The 23,462-nt window shown below is 37.0% G+C and overlaps 1 protein-coding gene and 1 long non-coding RNA gene across 2 annotated transcripts; both read left to right on the top strand.

Moving 5' to 3' along the window:
• The first annotated feature begins 560 nt into the window (after positions 1–560).
• On the top strand, positions 561–11,585 carry LOC127355086 (uncharacterized). The gene is made up of 15 exons (XM_051385562.1): positions 561–722; positions 884–973; positions 1,277–1,369; positions 2,403–2,486; positions 3,073–3,221; positions 3,364–3,464; positions 3,605–3,746; positions 5,363–5,486; positions 6,016–6,114; positions 6,361–6,435; positions 7,061–7,129; positions 7,845–7,907; positions 9,850–9,992; positions 10,153–10,253; positions 10,984–11,585. Exons 1-15 carry the CDS (start codon positions 680–682, stop codon positions 11,135–11,137), a joined length of 1,530 nt encoding a protein of 509 aa, XP_051241522.1. The 5' UTR covers positions 561–679; the 3' UTR covers positions 11,138–11,585.
• A 6,582-nt stretch (positions 11,586–18,167) lies between these two features.
• Positions 18,168–20,947, top strand: LOC127354312 (uncharacterized). Its single transcript, XR_007881506.1, has 4 exons — positions 18,168–18,260; positions 19,894–20,036; positions 20,315–20,415; positions 20,557–20,947. It is a non-coding gene; the product is annotated as an uncharacterized LOC127354312 (long non-coding RNA).
• The last annotated feature ends 2,515 nt before the right edge of the window (positions 20,948–23,462 follow it).

Below are 23,462 nucleotides of genomic sequence, written 5' to 3'. Positions count from 1 at the left end.
AAGACGTGGATCCACCAGGTTGAACCTCCATGTTTCTACAGTAGCCCAGAATGGACAAACCAAACACTTGCTCTAGATAGGGCCTTTCACATGGTTTCTCCTACACATGTAAGGCAAGCAGTATTCAGTTGGTGGCAATCTGCAAACTCACCGCTAGACGCCACTAAATTCTACACATTGTCCTTTAATTTGCATCCAAAGAAGAAAACTGAGAGCGAAGTCAAAATGAAAAAGGGTGGGTGATAATTAAAGATGCATAATGCATCTATTTTTTTTAAACCAAGTACAAGTACTTCTATACGGGTACTTGCTGATACAGAGTTGCGTCATCAGTACCTAAAAATACCACTACGGCTTTAACAGTGGCTTTGAAAACATGTTTTATTTTCATCAAGTGTTCCTCATGTTCTGACTGTAAGAAATTAAATTTCATTAAATTTTTTATTTAATTAAAATTATCTCTTCCTACGTGCTCAACTAAAATAGAAATGAGTGATAATGATCTGATTACTGAAAGGCAAGAAAAAGAAGTGAGTTGCTGTGGTAAGCAGATTAATATCAGAAACAGAAAAGGAGAAGCAGTTTACACAAGCCATCAGTGCAGTTCTCACACTTACACACTTTAGTCAAACTTCGGTGGTAAAAATATTTTGAGTTTGTCTTTAAAGAGGAGCCTGAGATGACTTTGGACGATGAGAACCAACCTGATGCTTCATCCAGGGGTAAGTAACTTTAGGGTTGTGTATCTTGTTCTGTTTGGGTGCACAGCAAGAGTTTAATTTTTGTCATTATCAGATTCATAAAGTTCTATAATTAAACTACATATGAAGTTCATCCAGAATAATAACAATTCTTCACGTGTGTGTTTGATTTCTGTACACAGAAAAAAAACTCTACGGACTGGTTGTTGTGAGCTTTGGACTCCTGTGTGTCCTACAAGCTGCTCTCAATATTTCCCTGCGTCTTGCTCTCTGTGAGTTGTTTTTAATTGTTTTTCCTCTGATTTCTATTTAAAATCACCATCTGATTATTGTTATAAATAATGGCCCTGACAGCTCAACACACTGCAAATTAAGTAAACACATGCAAATAGGCAAAACACAAGCAAATGGAGAAAAAAATAATTTTGGTTGTTAGTGTTTTTTCCATCAATAAGTATTAAGCTCATAGTTTATTTATAAATCAGCACATAGTTATGAATAATATTTGCAAATCATGTATAACAGTAACATCATAATAATAGTAACACTATGCTGATGACTGTTTGCTTTTTCAGATAATTCTGAAAGTAAGACAACAGGTATTGAGGCCGGATGCAAAAACCTGACTGAAGAAAGGGACGAGTTGAAGAAGAATCTGACTGACTTTGGTTAGTATGAGGATGAAACTACACCAATAACACTTGTATCCAAAGTCGAATAAGCGCAATACTAGACAAACGCTACATATCAAATGAAAGCTGACACTTCACTCTGTATGAGGGATTTGCATATGCATAACAATATTAAACAAACTACCTCACCTGTTATCAATAAATTAAAACATCCATCCATCCATTTTCTATACCCACTTAACCCACATGGGGCTGGAGCAGATCCCAGCTGACATTGGGCAAAAGGTGGAGTGTACTGTGGAAAGGTCACCAGTTCATCACCGGCACACAGTCACATAGAGACAAATATTCATGCTCACATTCACACCTGTACAGGTAATCAATTAAAACCCTTTATCGGGCGAGGAACCATATATGGTCACTTCATTATGACTGTTTTAATTACACTTCTATGGCATATTTTGGTGTTTGTTTGTTTTTTTATGGGTGATATATTAATATACACTTCAGTGTTACAGCTTTCTTTCACAAATAATTCAAAGTGGGCTTGATCTTGATTTGCTTATGGCTTATTTATTACATATTTTCATAGTATATTGATGTGGCATATTTCTTTTGCAGCAGCTGTCTGCTCAGTCCTTCTATGGGAAGAGGAGGCCTGCTGTGCCACAGATTGTTGTTGTGCCAGCCCACGTAGACATCATTGACTTTGATTTTCAGACTAAAACTGTCTTTTTCAAAAAATCAAAACAGAAAAAATGTATTCTTATATCCACCAATAACACTCCAGGGTTGAAATTTAAAATTTCCAAGTATTTCAATGAGTGCCCTATAAAGGGTTAACCTGCAAGTCTCTGGACTGTGGCAAGAAGCCTGAGCAGAACCTTCTTGTTGTGCTAACCAGTGCACACAGAGGATTGAAGCCTAAATTACAACAAAATATTGTTTTAAAGTTCGTTATCCTTTAACTTGTGGACATGCTTTGATACTATTGTAACTGGTAACCTTTTCCTTTCAAAATATCAGGTTTTTTGCACAATTCCTGTGTTAAGTCTTTCTGCCTTCTCAGACAGGAAGGAACTAGACACTGAGGCCAGATTTATAACCCTTTCTAAGGAGCGAGATGAGCTGAAGATGCTGCTGATTGACGTTGGTAAGTGTCATAAATGGCGGATGTTTGGCTGATTTAATTAATGCATCTCCCCCGTTTACAGTAATGGTGCAGAAAATCTACTCTTTGCAGGAGGAGAATTATTAAAGTCAACACAACCTGATGCATGAACGCAGCTCGATAGCCTGCAACTGTTGTTGTTCTCCAAACAAGTGCTACTTATTACATGTTAACATGCTAACATGCTAAATTACAATGTTGAACATGGTAATTGTAGTAATTTGGAGCATGTTAGCCTGTGCCTTTATTACAGAGTGATTTAGGATTTAACTAGTAAATAATAAGTAATCAATGGTAAAGTATTCATTATTAACTGATCATGTAATGATTGTTTCTTTAGAGCGTGTAAATATTTATACATTTTAAGAGTTAACACCAGAAAACTGCAGCCAATCGAAGTTTGGTTAAACTTGATTTTGACTTTAGGCTATATATCTGATCTCTACTCTGTCTGTTCTTAGATTTCTTTATTATCCTCATTTCTCCTACTAGAATGCACTTTTGTTTCCTACGTTGAAATTTATTTATTACTTCTTGTTATGGAGATATTAAGGATTTGTATTTTCAGTCGAAGGTAACTATTCCCAACAAGAATGGGTGTATTTCAATGGTAGTGTCTATTACATTTCTTCAATCAAGAAAACATGGAAAGCCAGTAGAGATGACTGTCTGAAAAAAGGTGCTGACCTGATGATTATCAACAGCGAAGAAGAGCAGGTGTGTGTTGTAATGCATCTATTAATCTATGTGTAAGACAGAAACATTCTTGTATTCATTCAACAAAAGATTAATGAATGAAAGTTGACTGAGGTAGAAGCTGGATTCACTCATTTGTTTAATTGTTTCTCTCTGTTAAAAGGATTTCACAAGACAATTGAAGGATAACATGTGGATTGGACTGACTGACAGTGAGACAGAGGGGACGTGGAAATGGGTTGATGGGACTCCACTGACCACAAGGTTCACACATTTTACAATCTCTTGTGCTAAAAGAAAGAAGCTTTACAATTATTGTCATAATATCTGACTACCTTTTTGGAAAAACTAAATCCTGAATGTGAAGCTTTACAAATAACATTGTGTTTGGTTTGGGGTTTCAGCTACTGGATGGATGGTGAGCCTAACAACTATGACCTTAAAGAAGACTGTGTAGAAGTAAGATACCATGAAAAGGAAAACAGCTGGAATGATAAACCATGTGATCTTCCAAACTTCTGGATCTGTGAAAAGAAAGTGTCTCTGTAACTCAGCATCCAAACTCACCAGATGTCTGTACATCTTTTCTTTCTGCTTTGGCGCTGCATCCACACAGTCATTACAATGAAAAAATAATGAATACCTGCTCAGGCCCACTCAGGGTCTGTGTAGCTAACCTTTCTGTTGCCTATTTTGTTTTTTATGACTTCATGATAATGTGGCAATTTTATCGATAAAATGTGAAAATATGCTCCTAAACTGTTTAGTTATTTCTTAACAAGTGCAAAAACGAAAATGTCTGCGAAACGTTCACTATATTACAGTACTATAATGGCAATTTAAATCACTCTATTTGTGCATCAAAATCTGCCTGCAAAATGTGTGTGTGTTTTACACCATGTTTCTACTGTCTAAAGAGTCAACTTCTCTGTGACCTCACTTCCTTTAACGCTGTGTCGAGTTGGTATCTATAGCTTAATTTCAAACCCCGACCATATACAGTAACAAGCAGAAGCAGGGAAGGAAACATTCAAGGCAAATGAATTATAATTAAAGGGGATTAGAACTGCACTCAGATTTAAGATTTAAGAGTTCTTCAATTTAAGAGACATTGTTGTGAATATGACAAACATACTTCTTTTATTAAATAAAATAGTTTCATAGTTTTGGAATTGCTTTCAGACAATTGTGTGTTTTTTGTTAATCACGTTCAGAAATTCCAGTTTTACTCTTAGATATGATCAAACTTTACATAGCATAGGAAACATAAGTGTATTTTGGTACCTCAACTGTGTCAATAGTGACCACATATTCTCACTTCTGAAGGAAATGCTTTTAATATCAACTGTACTTACAGTTCTGTACTTGCAGCCAAGATTATTTTAATCAAATATGTATGTCTTAATAAAGACACATTTCAAGGTGACAGGCCTACGTGTAGTACACAGAATCTAAACCAGATCTTAAAATCAAGTAGTACACTCTCTTTAATCCGGCTGAAGGTAATAGATTACATTACAGTCTCAGCACATACGGTAATGATTGGCATTCACAGAACAGCACTGTCTCCAGTATAGAGTCCACTATAAAAGGTTTTCATTGGATAGTGCATACAGATATGACTTAAACTGTGAATAAGTTATTTTGAAATTAAACTGACTTGCATGTGGGTCTGATGTTTTGTGGCGTTTGTGGAGTCAAGCTTGTGGTGGGTTTGTTTTTTTTGCCCAATGGTTCTGGGGCAGATCTGTATGTATCTGCATGTGTGCACTAGATATACAGATACATTCTCCATCTCTACTAGCACAGTCTCCTGTATTTGAAGATTCAGAGCAGATTGAACCTCACTTTTTGAGCCTGGTTCGCCTTCCTCTTCCTCTTTTACACATTAGCCTCCAGCAGTCAATAAAGTATGCATTTTTTTTAGCAGCATAACCCAGCACACTTCCTGTGAGATGATGTTTGAAAAAATGTGTAAAGTGTGTAAAGGCCTTTATGACAAATCGTTTGAGTCAAGGAAGGAAAATCACTCACTTTAAAATGAGGAAGAACAAGAGAAGCTTGCTGTGTAAGCAACAAAAGAAGAAGCAGTTCATAGATTGGCACCAGTCTGAGAAGAAACCACCTTTAAAACTTTGATCACGCTCTGCAAATAAAATATGTTTGTCTATAAAGAGGAATCAGAGATCACTATTGAATTTGGAAACATCCCTGATGCTTCAGCCAGGAGAGTTGCTTTGAAGAGTTACTCAGGTGAAGGTGGTGAAGTGGCTACTGCAGTGACTGGTAAGACAGAAATTCTTACATTGTTACTATAAAAGTAACACAGATCATTTATCTTCCATTAAACTGCAATATATGGTCATTTAAAAGATTAAGATTCAGATTCAGACAATGTATTTGTTAGCTTTGTAATTGTTAAAGTGTAATTAGTTTGTTATGTTTGGAAATTATTTGTTTTTAAATGTTCTCGGACAGAAGAGGAGTTGGATAACTATTTTTTTAAACAACCTGATTCCACTTCTTCGATAATGTCCTTGGTGAGTTTGAATATATGGGCTGATTTTGAAACTGTGCTGACTTTGTCATGTGGTCTGTGACCTCGGTTGTTTCATACTCTCTCTCACGCTGGTCTTTTAAGTAGCATATGTGATCCAATTTAAAGTAAAGTAAACAGAAGACAATAGACTTTCCTACATGCAGTGTTCAAGAGAGTGTCAATGTGTCAGTGAACTGTTAATAATTTCTGTAGACTTGAAATTAATGTAGTGTGTGTTTGTCTGTGTGTGTGTGTCTGTCTGTTTTCTTTACAAAGGAGGAAAACTCCTTGGATTCGTTGCTGTGATTGCTGTGAGCTTTTCTCTCTTGTGTATCCTACAAGCTGCTCTAAACATTTCCTTGCGTCTTGCTCTGTGTGAGTTATCTTGAAATAAAAAACATAATATACAAAATATATGTTATTATTTTAACAACACTGACACAGGGCACATTCTGTGACACAGTGGCTCTTTGGTTTGTAGCTGTATGAGAGAAGGATTAATGTAATATCATTAATATAGATATCCAACTTATCATGAAAAATTTAAACGGAAATTCTGTGTTAAAGTGAATTTTCTCTGTAGCTTTCCACATAATCTGATTCTTTTACAAATGCTGTCAGCCTCTCCACCAGGTACTGATGCCAGCTGTAAAAATTTGACTGAGGAGAGAGACAATATGAAGAAGATCAACTTGGGTTAGTATCATGATAAAACTACTCCAATAATCAGGATTAAATGGGATATAAGTCTAACAATGTGCAAATATATAGTCAGTGTTAGACAAAAAATCCCAGTTAGATCTTGTTAGTGCCAGAAGGGCTGATATTATGTTTCATTATTTGAATGGCCAGAAAGACCAGTTTGGGTGATCGGTGCCAAATATGTGTAAATGCACTTATACCCTGAAACAGAACATTGAGTTACATTTGGTGTGTGGACTCCTAAACATTACATCTGGTTATTTTAGTACAAACCACAGGAAGGCTTTCCACAAAACTTTGGAGATGTTCTCCTATTCAGCCACAAGACTGACTGAAAGAGTAAATATTGGTTCATTAGGTAGTACATCTCCAGGTATGAATTTGTGCTTCAAATTTGAGTTATTGGTTAAAGTGATGCCAAGTAAATTTTTTCAGCCTTAAAAACCTTCATAAAAGTCCTGTCTACATTAAGTCACAGTTTACTAGATGACATTATTAGTTCACATTTCTAGTTTCAGCTCTGTGAGAGAACAGATCAATTACATGAGGGAATCCTGTTTCAAAGTTAACTGTCTCTTTAGTTGTGAACATAATCATTGTGATAACTATCCTCAACTAGGTATTGAGGCGAGTTATAAACACCTGACTGCAGAGAGAGACGAGCTGAAGAAGCAGCTGAATAATTCTGGTAAGTATGATGAAACAAAAATCATTAATCAGATCCAAATGAGGTGTAAGCCCAACACAGCAAATATAAATGTATCATATCACATGGAAACTTCCAGTAAAATCTTGTTAGTCTGCAAAATAACAGTTTGAAAGAAAGTAAATGAATATACTTCAGCATCAGTGGCATCTGGTGATTTTAAAACGTTAAAGTAGTACTGGCTGCCACTACAGATTTACTGATTTTAAGATGAAGGATGTTCAAATTGAATGATATTGTTTTTATTAGTTGTAACAAAGTAATGCCTCCTTGTTATTCTGTGTTCACATTCACATCCTTGTAGTCTCTTCAATTCAGTAACATTCAACACTTTGCAGGAGAATTTGTGCTGCGCTAACAAGATACAGAAGCAAACAAATTGTGTGATTGCTGAATCACTAGTGGTGACACTAATATTATACTGTAAAAGAAAATATGACATTCCAGTTTTGATTTTATGTGATTGAAGTAAAATTAACTCCATGTTACAATTTTAAACCTGTAAACTTTCTCATATTCCAGTTCATAAAAAGCCACAGATCTCTGGTTTGTTGCTGGAGGGGGGTTTGCACTGACAAATATTAAACAAACTATATCTGTGTTAATGAATTACTGTAATATAATATGTAAATTATATCTGTCTGGCATGCTCTGATTCTGTTGCAAATTATTTTAACATCTCTACTCAAAATTACAGCTTTACAGCTGAATTCCCTGACTGCAGAGAGAGACAAGCTGAAGAAGCAGCTGAATAATTCTGGTAAGTATGCTGAAACAAAAATCATTGATCAGATCCAAATGAGTTGTAAGCCCAACACAGCAAATATAAATGTATCATATCACATGGAAACTTCCAGTAAAATCTTGTTAGTCTGCAAAATAACAGTTTGAAAGAAAGTAAATGAATATACTTCAGCATCAGTGGCATCTGGTGATTTTAAAACGTTAAAGTAGTACTGGCTGCCACTACAGATTTACTGATTTTAAGCTGAAGGATGTTCAAATTGAATTATATTGTTTTTATTAGTTGTAACAAAGTAATGCCTCCTTGTTATTCTGTGTTCACATTCTCATCCTTGTAGTCTCTTCAATTCAGTAACATTCAACACTTTGCAGGAGAATTTGTGCTATATAAAATGGGGGTCAGCCCTATGTTCCCACATTTCTAAGAAGGGTTAAGGTTAGGGTTAGAAGAAGGGATAAAATCTGATACAAATTTATGAAAAAAGGAAATGTGGGAACATTGGGCCTAATTTTGGAAAAAAAATCTTAGAAATGTGGGAACTGTGGGAACATAGGCACACTCCCATTAAATTAAGTTTTATAACTAGGTTTGGGAACAAACCTGGTTGCACTCGTCTTATTTCTGCTCAAAACTTATTTAAGCACACCTTATCCGTTCACTCCCTCCTTGACTCAGTTTCATCACGATCTGCTAAAGTGTAGAGTGGGTTGTCCACTGATCCTGTCGAAGTACCCTTAGGCAAAACACTGTACCTCAAAGGAGAGACAGTGAATTGTATAGTGCTTTGGATAAAAGCGCTATATAAATGTAGCCATTTAACATTTAGTATAGTATAATTATATTAAAATATGAACTATAAAATATAATACTTTGAAATGTTCAAAAGAATATTTCATAATTTTAGTAACTCATTCAATTGTATTTAACATTTAAAGCTCATTTTGAATAGATTTAGAGAAAAGCTAAAATTGTGGCACAAAAATGCACATTACAATGTGGAGTGGCATTCACAATATAATCTGTTATGAGTAGGGATGTCCGATAATATCGGCCCTCCGATATTATCGGCCGGTATTCACTAAAAAAGGTAATATCGGGAATTATCGGTATCGGGTTTTTATAACCGATGTTTGTTCTGTATTTCCGAGCCTGCATGAACGCAGCATGGGACGTTTACAGGCGCGCGCCAGATGACGTATAACAACAACAACTACTACACGCTAGACTGGTTGGTTGCTAACCGTGGCTAACAAGCAAACAATTTAAAGCTGAATGATTTTAATATTAACACAAACACATTAACCAAAGCTGGTGATTAGCTAGCGATTAGCGCTTAGCTAGCAATAAGCGTTAGCGCTCTTTTCAGTATTAATATAATGAAAGTTGAAGTTGTTCTCTTATTTTGCACAGACAGTGTTTACATTTGGAAAGCCATGTTGGATTTATGTATGCATCCAGTGGGGAATCACAATAAAATTAGGCATAATGTGTTAATTCCACAATAGGAGATATGTTATGTTGTTACCTAACAACAGTTTTGGTGTAAAAAGCCTGCATATATCGGTATCGGGTGATATCAGTATCGGAAATTGAGAGTTGGACAATATCGGAATATCGGATATCGGCAGAAAAGCCAATATCGAGCATCCCTAGTTACGAGTAGTGATGCTGTTGTTGTACCAAAAGCATCAATTCAGATCCACTGTTGCAAATACAAATTGGCCACAATATTGCTCATAAAAGGAGACTTTAATAATTTAGTTGTGTGTGCAGCGGCTGATTGGCTGCAGCTGACTGGTAGCATAGTCATATTTTTTTTTTTTATACAGGGCCTAATGAGAATCAATGCTTAATCAACATTTCCTAAACCATAAATTTTTTTTTGCAACTGTGATCGGTGATCAAAGCAGTAGTTCTCAAATTTTTCAGATAATTCAATTATTTCTCTTTTCAACAGTTCACTATTCCCAAGAAGGATGGAGGTATTTCTATGGTAGTTTCTATTATATTTCTTCAATCAAGAGAACCTGGGAAGCCAGTAGAGATGACTGTCTGCAAAAAGGTGCTGAACTGGTGATCATCAACAGCCAAGAAGAACAGGTGTGTGTGTCTGTCTGTGTGTGTTTTACGAATACTTTATGAATCAGTGTTAGAGACAGACTTATTGAAATAAAGGGGGAAATAATAAATAAATAAATAAAAGGTCACTGACATTGGTTAAATATTACTTGATTACTGTATTTTTCTATTTAAAAACAAGGAATTCATAAGACAATATAAAAAGTCAGCGTGGATCGGACTGACTGACAGAGTGACAGAGGGGGTATGGAAATGGGTGGATGGTACACCGCTGACAACAAGGTACACACATTACATTTTGTTCAAATTACATCAGTCTTTAGCTTTCTTTTCAAGCACAGTGGTACTGTAGACCTTGGATTTCTATGAAGTTACTATCACAGTCAACAAAACATAATTTTTTTAATTTTTGTTTATACTTTGACTTGGCCACATTCTGTGTGTTGCTATTCATTAAAGGTGGGGTAAGAGAAATCCAATACCATGACACATACAATGATATTATGCAACAACAACACAGCAAGTAATGTAACTAAAGTTAGCTATGTTGTGGGTAAGCAAACGCTTGCTGAAGTTGGTGCTGTGCCGCTAAAATGCAGAGAAGACGATGCGGTTTCACCAGCTGCAGACAGCGATACTCACAGCTGTCCTGCTACTATAGCTAACATCCAACAACTGAATACACTGGCAAACTAGAAAATAAGCTGAATGTCCATGGGAAGTAATGTAACATTACATGACACACAAATCCTGGCTGGAATAACAAATTACTTTAGCATGGCTCAGTCCAGTCCAGTTAGTTTGTTTCCCATTGACAGAACCAGGATTGTGTACAAACATCAGATGTTTTTCAGTGCACACAGAGCGGTAAGCTAGTGGACCATATGAGGTGAAGCTGAATTTGAAAAGACGTGTATTGGATTAGAATTGCATTATCTAGAATTGCTTACTCCACCTTTAAATCCTTGTTGGTTTGCGTTTGTTGTTAAAACATATTTGTTTTTAATTTCAGCTTTTGGCGCTCCGGGGAACCGAACAATTATTATGGCAGAAATGAAGACTGTGTAGAAATAACAAACAATGGCGGCTGGAATGATTTAGTATGTGAAAATGAAATAAATTGGATCTGTGAAAAGAAAATGGCTCCACTACCATGGGAGAGATGATGTATTAACCACGTTCAGCTAAACTGTAAAGACTGTGTGGTATCTGAAGGCTTATAAATTTAAATTACATTCTGTTATAAGTTCAAATGATATATGTCAACATATGTAGTGTTAGTAGTATATGGTTAAATGACTAATTCTTACTATGGAATATTTATGGCTTTACAATGGCCTCTGGCCTCAACTGTTTATGGCTTAATCCTCTACTGTTTGTGGTTGAAGGGCATTTGACCTTTACTTGATAACCCCCACCTCCCCTTATCATCTTAAACATTTGGATTGGAACCAGTTGTTTCTTTTGATCTTTTGGAGTAAAACTGACCTATATAAACCCGTGTTCAAGGTGAATTAGACAGAGCTGTTCATTTGGCAGGATGCTCTCCAAGCTCCCGGGGCTTGAAATGATGCTGTATCTTTTTTGTAATAAACCTTTTTTATATACAATCAAGACGGTGTCAGCGGACTTCTCTTCAATACATCTTCACATCATCGCTACTTAATATACCACAACTGCAGTAAGACATGTTTAGACAAAGTGGCACAAAGACACAAAAATCCAACTAAACTTTCAGCTTTGGTTGTAGGAAAGAATGAATTCATGTAATTAATGTAAATGTAAGTAATGTGTTACCCATTCTTTAATTCATTTCTAAACAAATGTAATTGCTAATTACTTGTCCCATAAGAATGTGAGAGTTAGTCCCAGCAGGTTAAATCTTGTTCTGACATGGCGACGACCATAATGCCAAACTCCAGGCTTTAAAACATTTCTTCACAAACCAATGGTCGACGTCACCATAGGTTCACACTTTTGTTTAGCTGTTTTCAGCATAAAATCTCTAAAAGCACATTATACACTACTTGCTTATTACCAAACATCAGACAAACATAGTGGAGAATTTCCTTCAGGAGTCCTGAAAGATCAAATCAGAGCTAAAAGTCAACATGAATATTGGCCTTACAGTCGCCAAGTGACCAGAAACATGACTCCAAATGAAATATGATGTTCCTACGTAACTGCTGAATGTGTAAATAAAACTGTTTGCTGACAAGTTCATCGTACCAACTTAATGGTTGTTATGTCAGTGTTGTGTTCACAATTTGCTCCTGGACAAAAAGGAAACCAGTTATCATAGATTACAGTCCTCTCACTTAACAGCAGGACGGGTTTTTTAACTGTGTTTCATGTTACGTTCTTGTATAGCAACAAAGTGTGCACAGGGAGTTTCCAATTTCAAACCGACAGAAATGTGTTCTGTTTTTTTTTTAGCATGGACACACGATCATTTATTTCTGGGCCTAAGCCTTAACCATAGCATCTTTACATCAATAACAGATTTATTTTTTGTCTCTTTCAGTGTGAAATGTGATAGTCCCTTTTTGTAAATATCTGATCATAATGATGTACTTCTGTATAATTGGGTTTAAATGTTGTTGTGTTTACCTCTTTTATGTTGTACATGTTGGTCTTGTTTTTGCATTTTGCATTTCTTGCTTGAAAAGCTCCATGTAAATTATAAAGTAAATCAAGTATTATATTATTGTTGTTTTGCCCTTGTATTTTGCTTGCATATTATATAAAGTGCTTCTTGAGTTTTCTATTGTTTTATCATTATTTTTTTATTTAATTAGAACCAGTATTTTTATATAAAATTACAGGTGCAAAGGTGAAAAGACTAAATTAAAAATATTTTTGTAAACCTTTGCAGGTAAATACAATCAGATAGCACAAAACTGTTGTCTAAATTAACCAATGAAATGTGAGATGTTTAGGGGAGAACTGACTGAAATGGATCAAACCAGGTAATTCTACTGACAAACTGAACTCCAACAGGTCACTCATGCTGAGAGTAGGGCAGCATAATTCATTAGATAAAGGTAAAATATGACAAAACAGAGTTTTAATTAAGTACTGTAGTTCTGACGAGATTCCCTGACCTGCAAATCTTGTTCTCCAGATTTAAGACAACATGTTTGTTTGGTACAGACCCCAACACATTTCACATCATCATCATTTGTCTTCAATCTCATTTTGTTTAAAAAAAAAAAAAAAAACGTATTGTGAATTGTATTGAATCGTGTTTTGAGATGTTCCCAGATTTTAACAGATTAAAACCTAAATTCTTCAACAGAAGTGAAGGTTTTATTTTTTCATACAAGACATCTCAACCTATAAATGATCAAATTAAAGACTGTAAACCACAGAGGTATCACCGATATCTTGAAGATGAAACAGAAAACCACGTGTTGATAACACCACATACAGTGTGTGTACAGGAGTCAGGAAGAAGACACACTATCAGAGCGAATGCAGTGAGGCAATCATTTAAGGCTTAATAAATCATTTAAGGCTTAAAATTTATGTTGTTTCAAATGTCCACTTCAAGCTTGTACTCCAACATGTCAGAGGACAGTGACTTTTATGACGACGTTGGAACTTTCAACAACAATCAAAAAAAAGGTTCAGGTAAGAATATACATCAATACAATGAGTTGAAACGTCTCAAGGATGTTTTTGTTGATCGTTATTTACTTCTGCTCAGTTGAAGCTTCAAGTTTAATTATGTTCTTTAGAAAAGATTCAAATTAAAAAACAATTTTGCTCTTTGAGATATTGATTTGTAAAGATTTCCCAATACATATTTTATTGTTAAGCTTTTTAGATGTATGCTCCTAAAGAATGTTATTAATTAATTAATTAATTAATAGTGTTTTTGTCACTGCTGGTGCTTCATGAAGCACGTTGGAGCCAAATTGGACTCCTGTAGAGATTTTTATCAGCTAAATCAGGTATTATTCATAGTAACCTGTAACCACATCATGTAAAGGCCCGTATATTGTATCAAGCTAACATCTTTATGAGACAGAAAAGCATCTGATATAAAAAAAACATATAAGAAACAACTTCTGCCAATGTGTGTGTTTTAATCACCACCTTAAAAGTTGTCATGTAATAATATTGTATAATAATGGAAAACTTTTGTCTGATTAGTTTTAGTCAGACAGATGTGTAAATAATAATTTTCATAGGAAAAAATGCATAAAAATAAGTAACTGTTTTTCTGAATGAACAAGCTACCTTTTTTGTAAAAAAAAAAAAAGAAATATCTCATAATTAGACCAAAATGAATTAAAACAAGTTAATGCAACAAAATATGGTCTAACCCTAACCCCTTTGTCCAGTGTTTATTTTTAAAGAACTCCAATTTGGCAATAAATCAGTGTACAAGAAGTGACATGGAAATAGGGTTTTGTTTCACAAAACAATCATTAAACCTAGCTGCCTAAAAATAATGATAATGGTGATTTTGTATGTGTCTCACTGTCGGATTTCTGCACACAGGGAGAAATCTGTTCAGACTGGTTGCTGTGAGCTTTGGACTCTTGTGTATTTTACAGGCTGCTCTCAACGTTTCACTGCGTCTGACTTTCTGTGAGTTCAATTTCTCTATTTTTATCCTTTGTTTTCCCAAACATTGAAATGTACCATCTGATTAGACCAGAATGTGGAACTTGTCTAAATACAGTGACGACAATCGCTTGCTCTCCATGATTTTTGGGCCGCTGCAGCACAGACTCAGCCTCGATACATGGGTCGCCAGCTCTACCCACTAAGCTAACCAGGCACCCGCTCTCAATGATTTCTATATAAAAGTATATTTTTATTGTATGAAGTTTACTGGATTAATGATTAAGCAGCTATGACTCATTGCTCAGGTAATTGTGTTTGTCTTCTAGCCCTCACTCATACTTTACAATACTCTTGTTTGGTATTGTGGGAGAAGTTGTGGTTTGTCAGCAGCCAAGAAAGAACCAAGTTTGGGAAAGTTCAGATTTAGAAAGAATAGATAGATTGATAACTTTATTAATCCCACAATGGGGAAATTCACTTGTCACAGCAGCATCTGAGTGAAATAAATACAGATATAAAAAACAGGAACATTTATTTGTTAAGCACTTTAAAACAACCAAAGTTGACCAAAGTGCTGTACAGGAGAATAAATAAGACATCATGAATAAAAGACATAACAGCTCACATGAGGCGCAAAAATTACATATAAAATACAACAATAAAATGAAAAGACATAAAACATAAGTAAAAATAATAGCCACGCAATAAAAAGCAATCAAAATAAGAAATTAAATCAAGTAAATAAAGTCGACATCTTACTAGGTGTCAAAGGCCACAGAGAAGAGATGGGTTTTGAGACGGGTTTTAAAAACAGACAAAGAAGAGGCCTGTTTAACCTACAGAGGCAGATCATTCCATAATTTAGGAGCAGACACAGCAAAGGCACGGTCCCCTCTGAGCTTCCGCTTAGTTTTAGGCACACTCAGGAGCAGCTGATCATCTGACCTGAGAGAGCGGACGGGTATATAGGGGTGTAGAAGCTCAGAGAGGTAGGGCGGGGCAAGACCATTCAGGGATTAAAAGCAAATAAAGGATTTTAAAATGGATCCTAAATTGAATAGGCAGCCAGTGGAGTGAGGCTAAAATGGGGGAAATGTCCTCATGTTTACGTGTGCCAGTTAAAAGACGTGCAGCAGCATTCTGTACCATCTGGAGACGGGCGATGGAGGACCCACTAACCCCCACATATAGTGCATTACAGTAATCCAGCCGAGTGGTAACAAAGGCGTGGATTACCGTCTCAAAGTGCTGCCTTGATAGAATTGGCTTTATTTTGGCCAGCTGCCTCAAATGGAAAAAGCTTGATGTGACAACAGCCTTGATCTGACTGTCAAACTTAAGCTCAGGGTCCACTTTAACCCCTAGGTTTGTGATGCTAGGTTTAATATACTGGGCCAAGGAACCCAGATCTATAGGAGGGGGGGAGCAAATAGAGAGGGAAAAGGAGAGGACCAAGAACTGAGCCCTGTGGGACCCCACACGAGAGAGAAGCAGAGGAGGATACAGAGTCACCTAGGCTGACACCGAAAGTTCGATCAGCCATGATGAAGAAGACGATGATGAAGACCACTGTGATGAATATAGACAGTGATGGCGATACAACTGGAAAGTTCCCATGGCAGATAATATGGACGAAGTCCGACGGCGACGAGCTCGATGTCCGGGCTGCAGACACGCTCTTTCACACAGACGTGGCCGGGGTTACACCACCTGTTGTTTATGAGCATGGCAAGTCCCCCTCCTTTCTTCATGCCGGTCGCGGTGGTGTCCCTGTCAGCTCGAACCATCTGGAAGCCGGGAATGGTGACGTTGGAGTCCGGTATCTGCTTGTGTAGCCATGTTTGTTTCCAGTGATGACTGCAGGGATGTAGAGTTTAATCCTCCTCTTCTTCATCCTCCGTTTAACCCCCGCTCTGCAGCCTCGCCGTCTCCTCCTCAGCTCCTCCGGTATGGAGGGTCTCTCTCCAGTCAGGATGCTAGGGTACCTCAGGGCGATCATCTGGTTGCGGGTGTAAACAATGCGACTCCCCATCACCATGGAGACAGTGCAAACAAAAAATAAAAAGTGCTCAAAAACGCCCCAAAAAGTATTTTGGCGACGTGAACAAAGTAGTAAGAAAGACAGAAAGTAAGAAAAGAGTCAAAAATAGCAAAAAACACAGGCTAAAAACACACTGAAAACACACAACAAAAAAACTACAACAATGATAGGAGCTGCCATGACAGGCTGCCGTTGTAACAGGCGCCATGTTGAGCAAGGAAAAAGCATGATGGCAGATTAGCTTCAAATAACAAATAACAACCGGGCCACCGAAGAAACATGGTGGTTAAACACGGCCCTGCAGTGCCTGTAGTTATAAACACCTCAATCTAAGACAAGCTCAATCAGATATGAATATTATATTCCATTTCTGCCAATAGAGCCCCCCAAATGTTACACTAGACCTTCAAATAATATTTCAAACTGGGAGGCGGAATAACCTAAATGTTCTTTGGTGAAGAAGGCAGAACAGAGATACAGTAGTTTTGGGTAATGCTACAGTTTTTACCACTTTCCCAAAGCCAGTAACTTATACTGTAAATGCACTAGGATAGACCTTTTTAGCTGTAGCTGGAAGTTATGTCCGACAGCAATATGAGGCTATCTTCGCTCAATTGTTTAGTGTCTGTGGCATCATATAACATAATCATGATCCTATAGGCACCCAGGAATTGAGCGCAACTAAGTAAACTAAGGGTGGGTGAGAGGGTGCCTTTTTCCAAGCTTTGTCTGAGGGGACGCCCACAGCCTCAGACTTTGAAAACCCCTGATCTAATATAAGAGAGATACGGGGGACTTTTACAGTCAGTTGTTCATGCTTCATATTTTGCCTTTGAAGTAAAATTAAATCTAAGTCACAGTTTATGGCCTGTACATTTGATTTTAGTCTAGTGTATATAGTTACAGATATAACCTCAACTTAAATTTGTAAAGATGTTTTTGCTGCTAATATACACCGATCAGCCATATTATTATGAACACTGACAGAATGTGAATAACACTGATTATCTGGTTCTCATGGTCAGTGGGTGGGATATATTAGGCAGCAAGTGAACATTTTGCCCTCAAGTTGATGTGTTAGCAGGAAAAATGGGCAGCGTGAGGATTTGAGCGACTTTGACAAGGGCCAAATTGTGATGGTTAGACGACTGGGTCAGAGCATCTTCAAAACTGCAGCTCTTGTGGAGTGTCCCCGGTCTGTAGTGGTCAGTACCTATCAAAAGTGGTCCAAGGAAGGAAAAGAGGTGAACCGGAGACACTGATGCACATGGGGAGCGAAGGCCACCAGGATACCCCGGTGGTCATAATGTTATGGCTGATTGGTGTAAATGCCTCCACATTAATTCATGTGATTTGATTTAACTTTGTTTTAATAGATTTTTAATCTACATAAATATCTAAAACAAGTACTAAAAATTAGATCATCTTCCCTCAACTCAGTTTTTGTTAAATAATTCCAAAGGATACATTATTTTTGGGTGTGTGGCCCTCCTCCGCTGTGGTACACTAACATCTCCACTCAGTATGGTGACCTGAGACACCCTCAGTGTTGAGTAAATCCCTCTCTGCTCTCTCAGATGGTTCAGAAGATAAGACATCAGATTCTGAGGCCATTTTCAAAACTGTCACTAAAGAGAGAGACGAGTTGAAGAGGAAGCTGAGTATCTTTGGTGAGTAGGATGAAACGAAGCACCCCTTAAAGTTTTTATTCAATTATTTGTTGTTGCTTGGGTTTCCTTTTTGGATGGATACTGACCTTATTAAGTCAGATGTGACAGGTCCACATTAAATACAGTTATCAATGTCATTATAAGAGTCAGTGTTTTCTCTATCAGTTATAATATGGTGTGCAGCCAACACAGTTTTCAATACCACAGTAATAAATTAATAATATAAATCAAATCTGAGAGGACCTCACTGTCCTTCACACTTGACGTACTTATGTGAGCAGACTCTGGGTGCCTGGAAGTAACAATAAGATGTCGACCATGGTGATGCTCCTCTGATAATGGTATTAAACATTAATTGTGCCAATTTCCTATCTCTGTCATCTCACATTAAAGATGAGTCTGTTGCCATGCAACATTTTCTTTTCCTGAATAAGAAGTGTGTCAGAGACTGAGCAAGAGAGAGAAGGAAGTGTGGTGGTTCTTGCTGTGATAAAATCAGGAGTTGGCGAAGGGAAACTACCATGCAAACTGCAACATTTAAGAAATGTATCAACTCTAATTATAGTTGTGTAACATAGCAGCAACCTCTTCCTGTACAGCAACGCTGTTAACACCGCAGGGATGTCAACATGCACAGCAACACTTTACTTCAAGTCCCCTAGTATCTATAAACAGTATATAAATACTTAATAAATGTTTTAGAACACTATGATGTAGTTGTGAGTAGATATATGTGTTTATTAAGGTATTTGTCAACAATTATAACTACTGCTGCAGGCACTCATATGTGGAGACTTGTGTATAAACAGATTATGATAATATAGTAAAACACAGTTGTAATTATATAAAATATGTCTTTATAGTAGATGTTGATAAATACTGTACATATTATAGTGTTTTTATAAAACATTTGTTAAAACAACATTATGTAAGAATTTGGCATCCCCAGTCTCAGATTTTATTAACTTACATACCACTGTATTTTCTAATACAGCCAAACATCAAGCAAGTGCAACAACACAAAACACAGCAAGTCAGCTAATAGTACTTACTGGTCCAACAGCAAGAAGACCAGTTCAGAGACTGTCTGCAGCCTTTTACTTTGCAAAGCTCTCACCAACGACTAAAAGCCAGTCTGAGATTTACTCTTGTACGCCAGCCTCTTGCTCAGTCACTGTCTCTTCCGTCAACGCTGAGGCCATTGAGCACGGTTACATTGCCGCCTGACCATCAGCATTTCCCCCACCACCTCCTCTTGGCAGTTAACACCAGCACTTCCCCAATGAGCTCCCATTCAGGCCAACTGAGCTGACCAGCAGCTAAGTTACACATTTAGCAACTAGTAAAGCTTTCTGTCCATCAGGAAACTCTGTTAATCACAGAGAGTTGAGGCGGAGCAGATAGACAACATCAGAGGGAAAACCAGAAAACATTTTCTCCATAACATACTGTAGTTTTATAACAGTTTCAGCAAAATCAGCTACATAGTTGGTGGTGTGTAAGCTACTGCCACATATCGTTGCTTTAATGTTTGTCTACTTGTCACTGTACTTGTAAAGTGTTACAGACTTTATGTGACACTGTGTGTATTGTTTGATTCATTTGATGCTTTGGTTGTTGTCTCTCTGAACAGCTGAATATTCTCACGAAGGATGGATGTATTTCAACAACAGTTTCTACTACATTTCTTCACAAGAGAAATCCTGGCAAGAAAGTAGAAGTTACTGTCTGCAGAGAGGTGCAGACATGATAATTATCAACAGCAAAGAAGAACAGGTGTGTTAGTGTATGTGTTTGTGTGTGGGGGGGTTTGTCTTTACACATGGCTGCAGTGGTATAGTGGTGGCTGAATAGGTTGGTATACTCTTTACACACAAAACAAAAGAGGTGCAGATGTTTCGATCAATACTGGCCCACAGAAGGGTGAGACTACATAATTACGTTTCTTATTCCTTACTACACCCACTCATGCAGAATATTACTGATTGATGCACATCAAGAGGATTGCAGTTAGAGTTTCTGTTGATGACAGTTTGTTTCTCTCTGTAAACAAGGAGTTCATGAGACGTTTCCAGAGGCTCGTGTGGATCGGACTGACTGACAGAGAGACAGAGGGGAAGTGGAAATGGGTGGATGGGACTCAGCTGACGACAAGGTTCATAGATTATTTTAATCACGCTCTGAACATTTTGATTATAAACTAATTTAACTAACTAACTTCCTGTTTGCTGCTACTGATTCACCTTGAGATGTGTTATCTATAAAGAGCTTATATTTGGGTTTTGGGGGTTTTCAGCTACTGGGGCCCCAATGAGCCAAACAGTCATAAAGGCACTGATGAAGACTGCGGAGAAATAAAATTCTATGATGATGAAAACAGCTGGAACGATAAACCATGTGAATCTCAAAACATCTGGATCTGTGAAAAGACAATATCTCTGTAACTCAACAACCAAACTCCAAGACAACAACTGAAATGTTGGTTATGGCCAAGCTGCAGATAACGTAGCTCATTTCACTGCTTTAATTGCTGAGAATCATAACAAGACTGTAATATATTATACTCTGATTCAGTGGCTTCATACTCATTTTAAATGCAATGGAAATGTATCCATTAATTAAAGCCGCTGTGTGTGACTTTAGAATTATTTGTATTTGTATGTATTTAGCATGCGAGAGAGAGAGCGAGAGAGAGGGGGGGGAGAGAGAGAGAGGAAGGGATGACATTCAGAAAATAATCATGGCGGACTCAAACCCGGGCTGCAGTGATAAGGACTCAACCCGGTGAGCTACCAGGGCACAGCATTCATTATAGGTGGATGATATTATAGCAGTGCATGTATGTGATAACAATTCAAGTCTGAAGACTGTGAGAGACTCGTCTGACTTACCTTAAAAGAAGAGAACAACAACTGACATGAAGGTGATTAAGAACAGTGTTAGTATCTGACACCAAGGCAGTTATAATTACCATTGCTTCAAGTTACCTGAGAAAAATTCCAGATAACTGGTTGTGTTTATTTGATTGTCTACTATTTCCTGCAATGCTCATCATCAAAAGGTAGAGTGGGTTGTAGAAGAAAAAGTTATTATCTAAAAAGTTTTTTTTTTAATCTAATTCTGATATTGTCTTTCCTGTTTCCTGACTAAGTCACTGTTTTTCTACAGGACTGTGAGCTGCGTAATGAGACAACAATTTTGACATTGATTAACGGGCCCTGGTGCGAGAGAGAGCCCAGATGTGTAAATCCACTCAGACAGACTTTTGTGTTGGGCGGAGGATATAAATTGTGAGCGTAATGGTCAGAGAATTACTGATATGATATTACCTGTATGTGTGTTTCCCTCCATGCTGCATGAATCATAACCGTGGTACAATATAACTATCTGTATTCTTCCAAAGCTAAAATAAAGATTATTTTCTTTTATCTGGACCCTGAGTAAAGTTTTCTTCAAACAAAGATTTCTTAAACTGGAAATCCAGAAAATAAATGAACAAATACTAATGAGTTCTTCTGAGTGTGTGTCACATTTTTCTTGAATAAAAAGGTTGAAAAATTATAAATTTCAGACATTTAATGTCAGCAGACATAAGTTTTCAGCAGACAACACAGTACAATTCAACAAGTAAAAATATGTCTGACAACAACCCAGCTTTATATATTTTCCAGAGTGCAATGTTCCTACTTGTGCCATCATTAATTGGCTCCATTAAAGACGACTCCCTCACCAATAGATTTTACTTTAGGGCTATTAGCTAGCTGCTAGCCTTTAAGACAACAAAAATAGAAATTGCCCATGACAAAAGAGAGTGACAAAGACAAAGAAAAGGGGGCCCGTCAAAACTCACCCATACTTTTTCCCTATAGCAGCACAACTGTGTTCTGTGAAGTACAAGAACAACACGGTAGCTTATTTAGGCTGTTTCATTCTAGTGGAGAGAGACGACTATTTACTGGCATTTACCAACCTGCTTTCAATACAGGTAATTACGTAGTATCACTTCAACTAAACTAAACCTTTTGTAAGTTTTCTGCCTGGTGCAAAGCAAATGGTCACACAAACTAAAAGTGAACATAAATACATTATTTCATAGCAGCAGAAATGTCTTTAGCTGGCGGTAACAGCTGCTTGTTCTGTGAAGTGCCAACATAGCACAAAATCTGGATTACATTGGTAGGCAATGATGCTGAGCCAAAAGCAGGATGTGTTGAATGTGGTTAAATCCTGTCCTGAGAAACTGAGAGACACTTGAACACAAACCACCCTGGAAGTGAAGCCAAAAGAACATTTCCTAAGAAACAGGAACAGACTCAGCAGACGGTTTTAACGTACTAAGCACTCAATTAGTTTCACACATAATCCATGTACATACACCATATTCAGGTACTTACAACAGGCGTCTCAAACTGGCTTGAGGCCGCTGTTGGTATTGTTATCTCACAGGAGGGCCACTTCAACATTCAAGTACTACAAAAGTACAATATTCTGAAAATATTTTTATTGCCTGCATTATATTATATTTAACTCAAAAAAAGCAAACAGCACTTTCTATACATTTATGTATCGTCATTTTATCATCATCAGCCAAATAAATGTCCGTTACACAAACAAAATACATCTTCTAAAGTAGAATTGTGTTTTTTGTTTTTTTTATTGTATATGAAGACGTTGTTTAAATTGACATAAAACATCAACAAAAAAATACTTATAAATAATAATTATTATTTTGTGGGCAGGGTTATATTATATTTTTTAAATCATGTCATCACTTTAGGGGGAAATGGGGGGCCAGAAATGGCCCTGGGTCTGCAGTTTGAGACCCCTGATTTCGAAAATACTGTAAAAACTTCCAAAACTTTTTTCAATAACTCTTTTTAAGCATAACAAGTTTTGGTTCCTCCTTTAATATATTAAAGTTTCTTTAGTCAGTAAGTTTCAGGTTTGAGTCAGTTCAGTCAAAACGAGCTCTGCTTGCATGAACTTAAGTGGCCATTGTTTAAGGAAATGAATTATCTTGCATTGCAAGTTTGTTTGTTGTGATGAAAGTAGTTGACCTCCCTGGAGGGTGAGGATTTTCCAGAATACAGTAGGTTGAAGAAGAAAGACAACTTACTGAAAAATGAGGAAGAAGAGAGTGAGTGAAAGAGAATTCTGCTGTGTAAGCAGATAGAAATATAAAAGAAGAATCAGATCACAGAC

Source organism: Dicentrarchus labrax, unplaced genomic scaffold (genome assembly GCF_905237075.1).
Source record: "Dicentrarchus labrax unplaced genomic scaffold, dlabrax2021, whole genome shotgun sequence".
NCBI classification, from domain to species: domain Eukaryota; kingdom Metazoa; phylum Chordata; class Actinopteri; family Moronidae; genus Dicentrarchus; species Dicentrarchus labrax.
The sequence above is the reverse complement of the archived record's forward strand: the minus strand, read 5'-3'. Positions and strand labels throughout refer to the sequence as shown.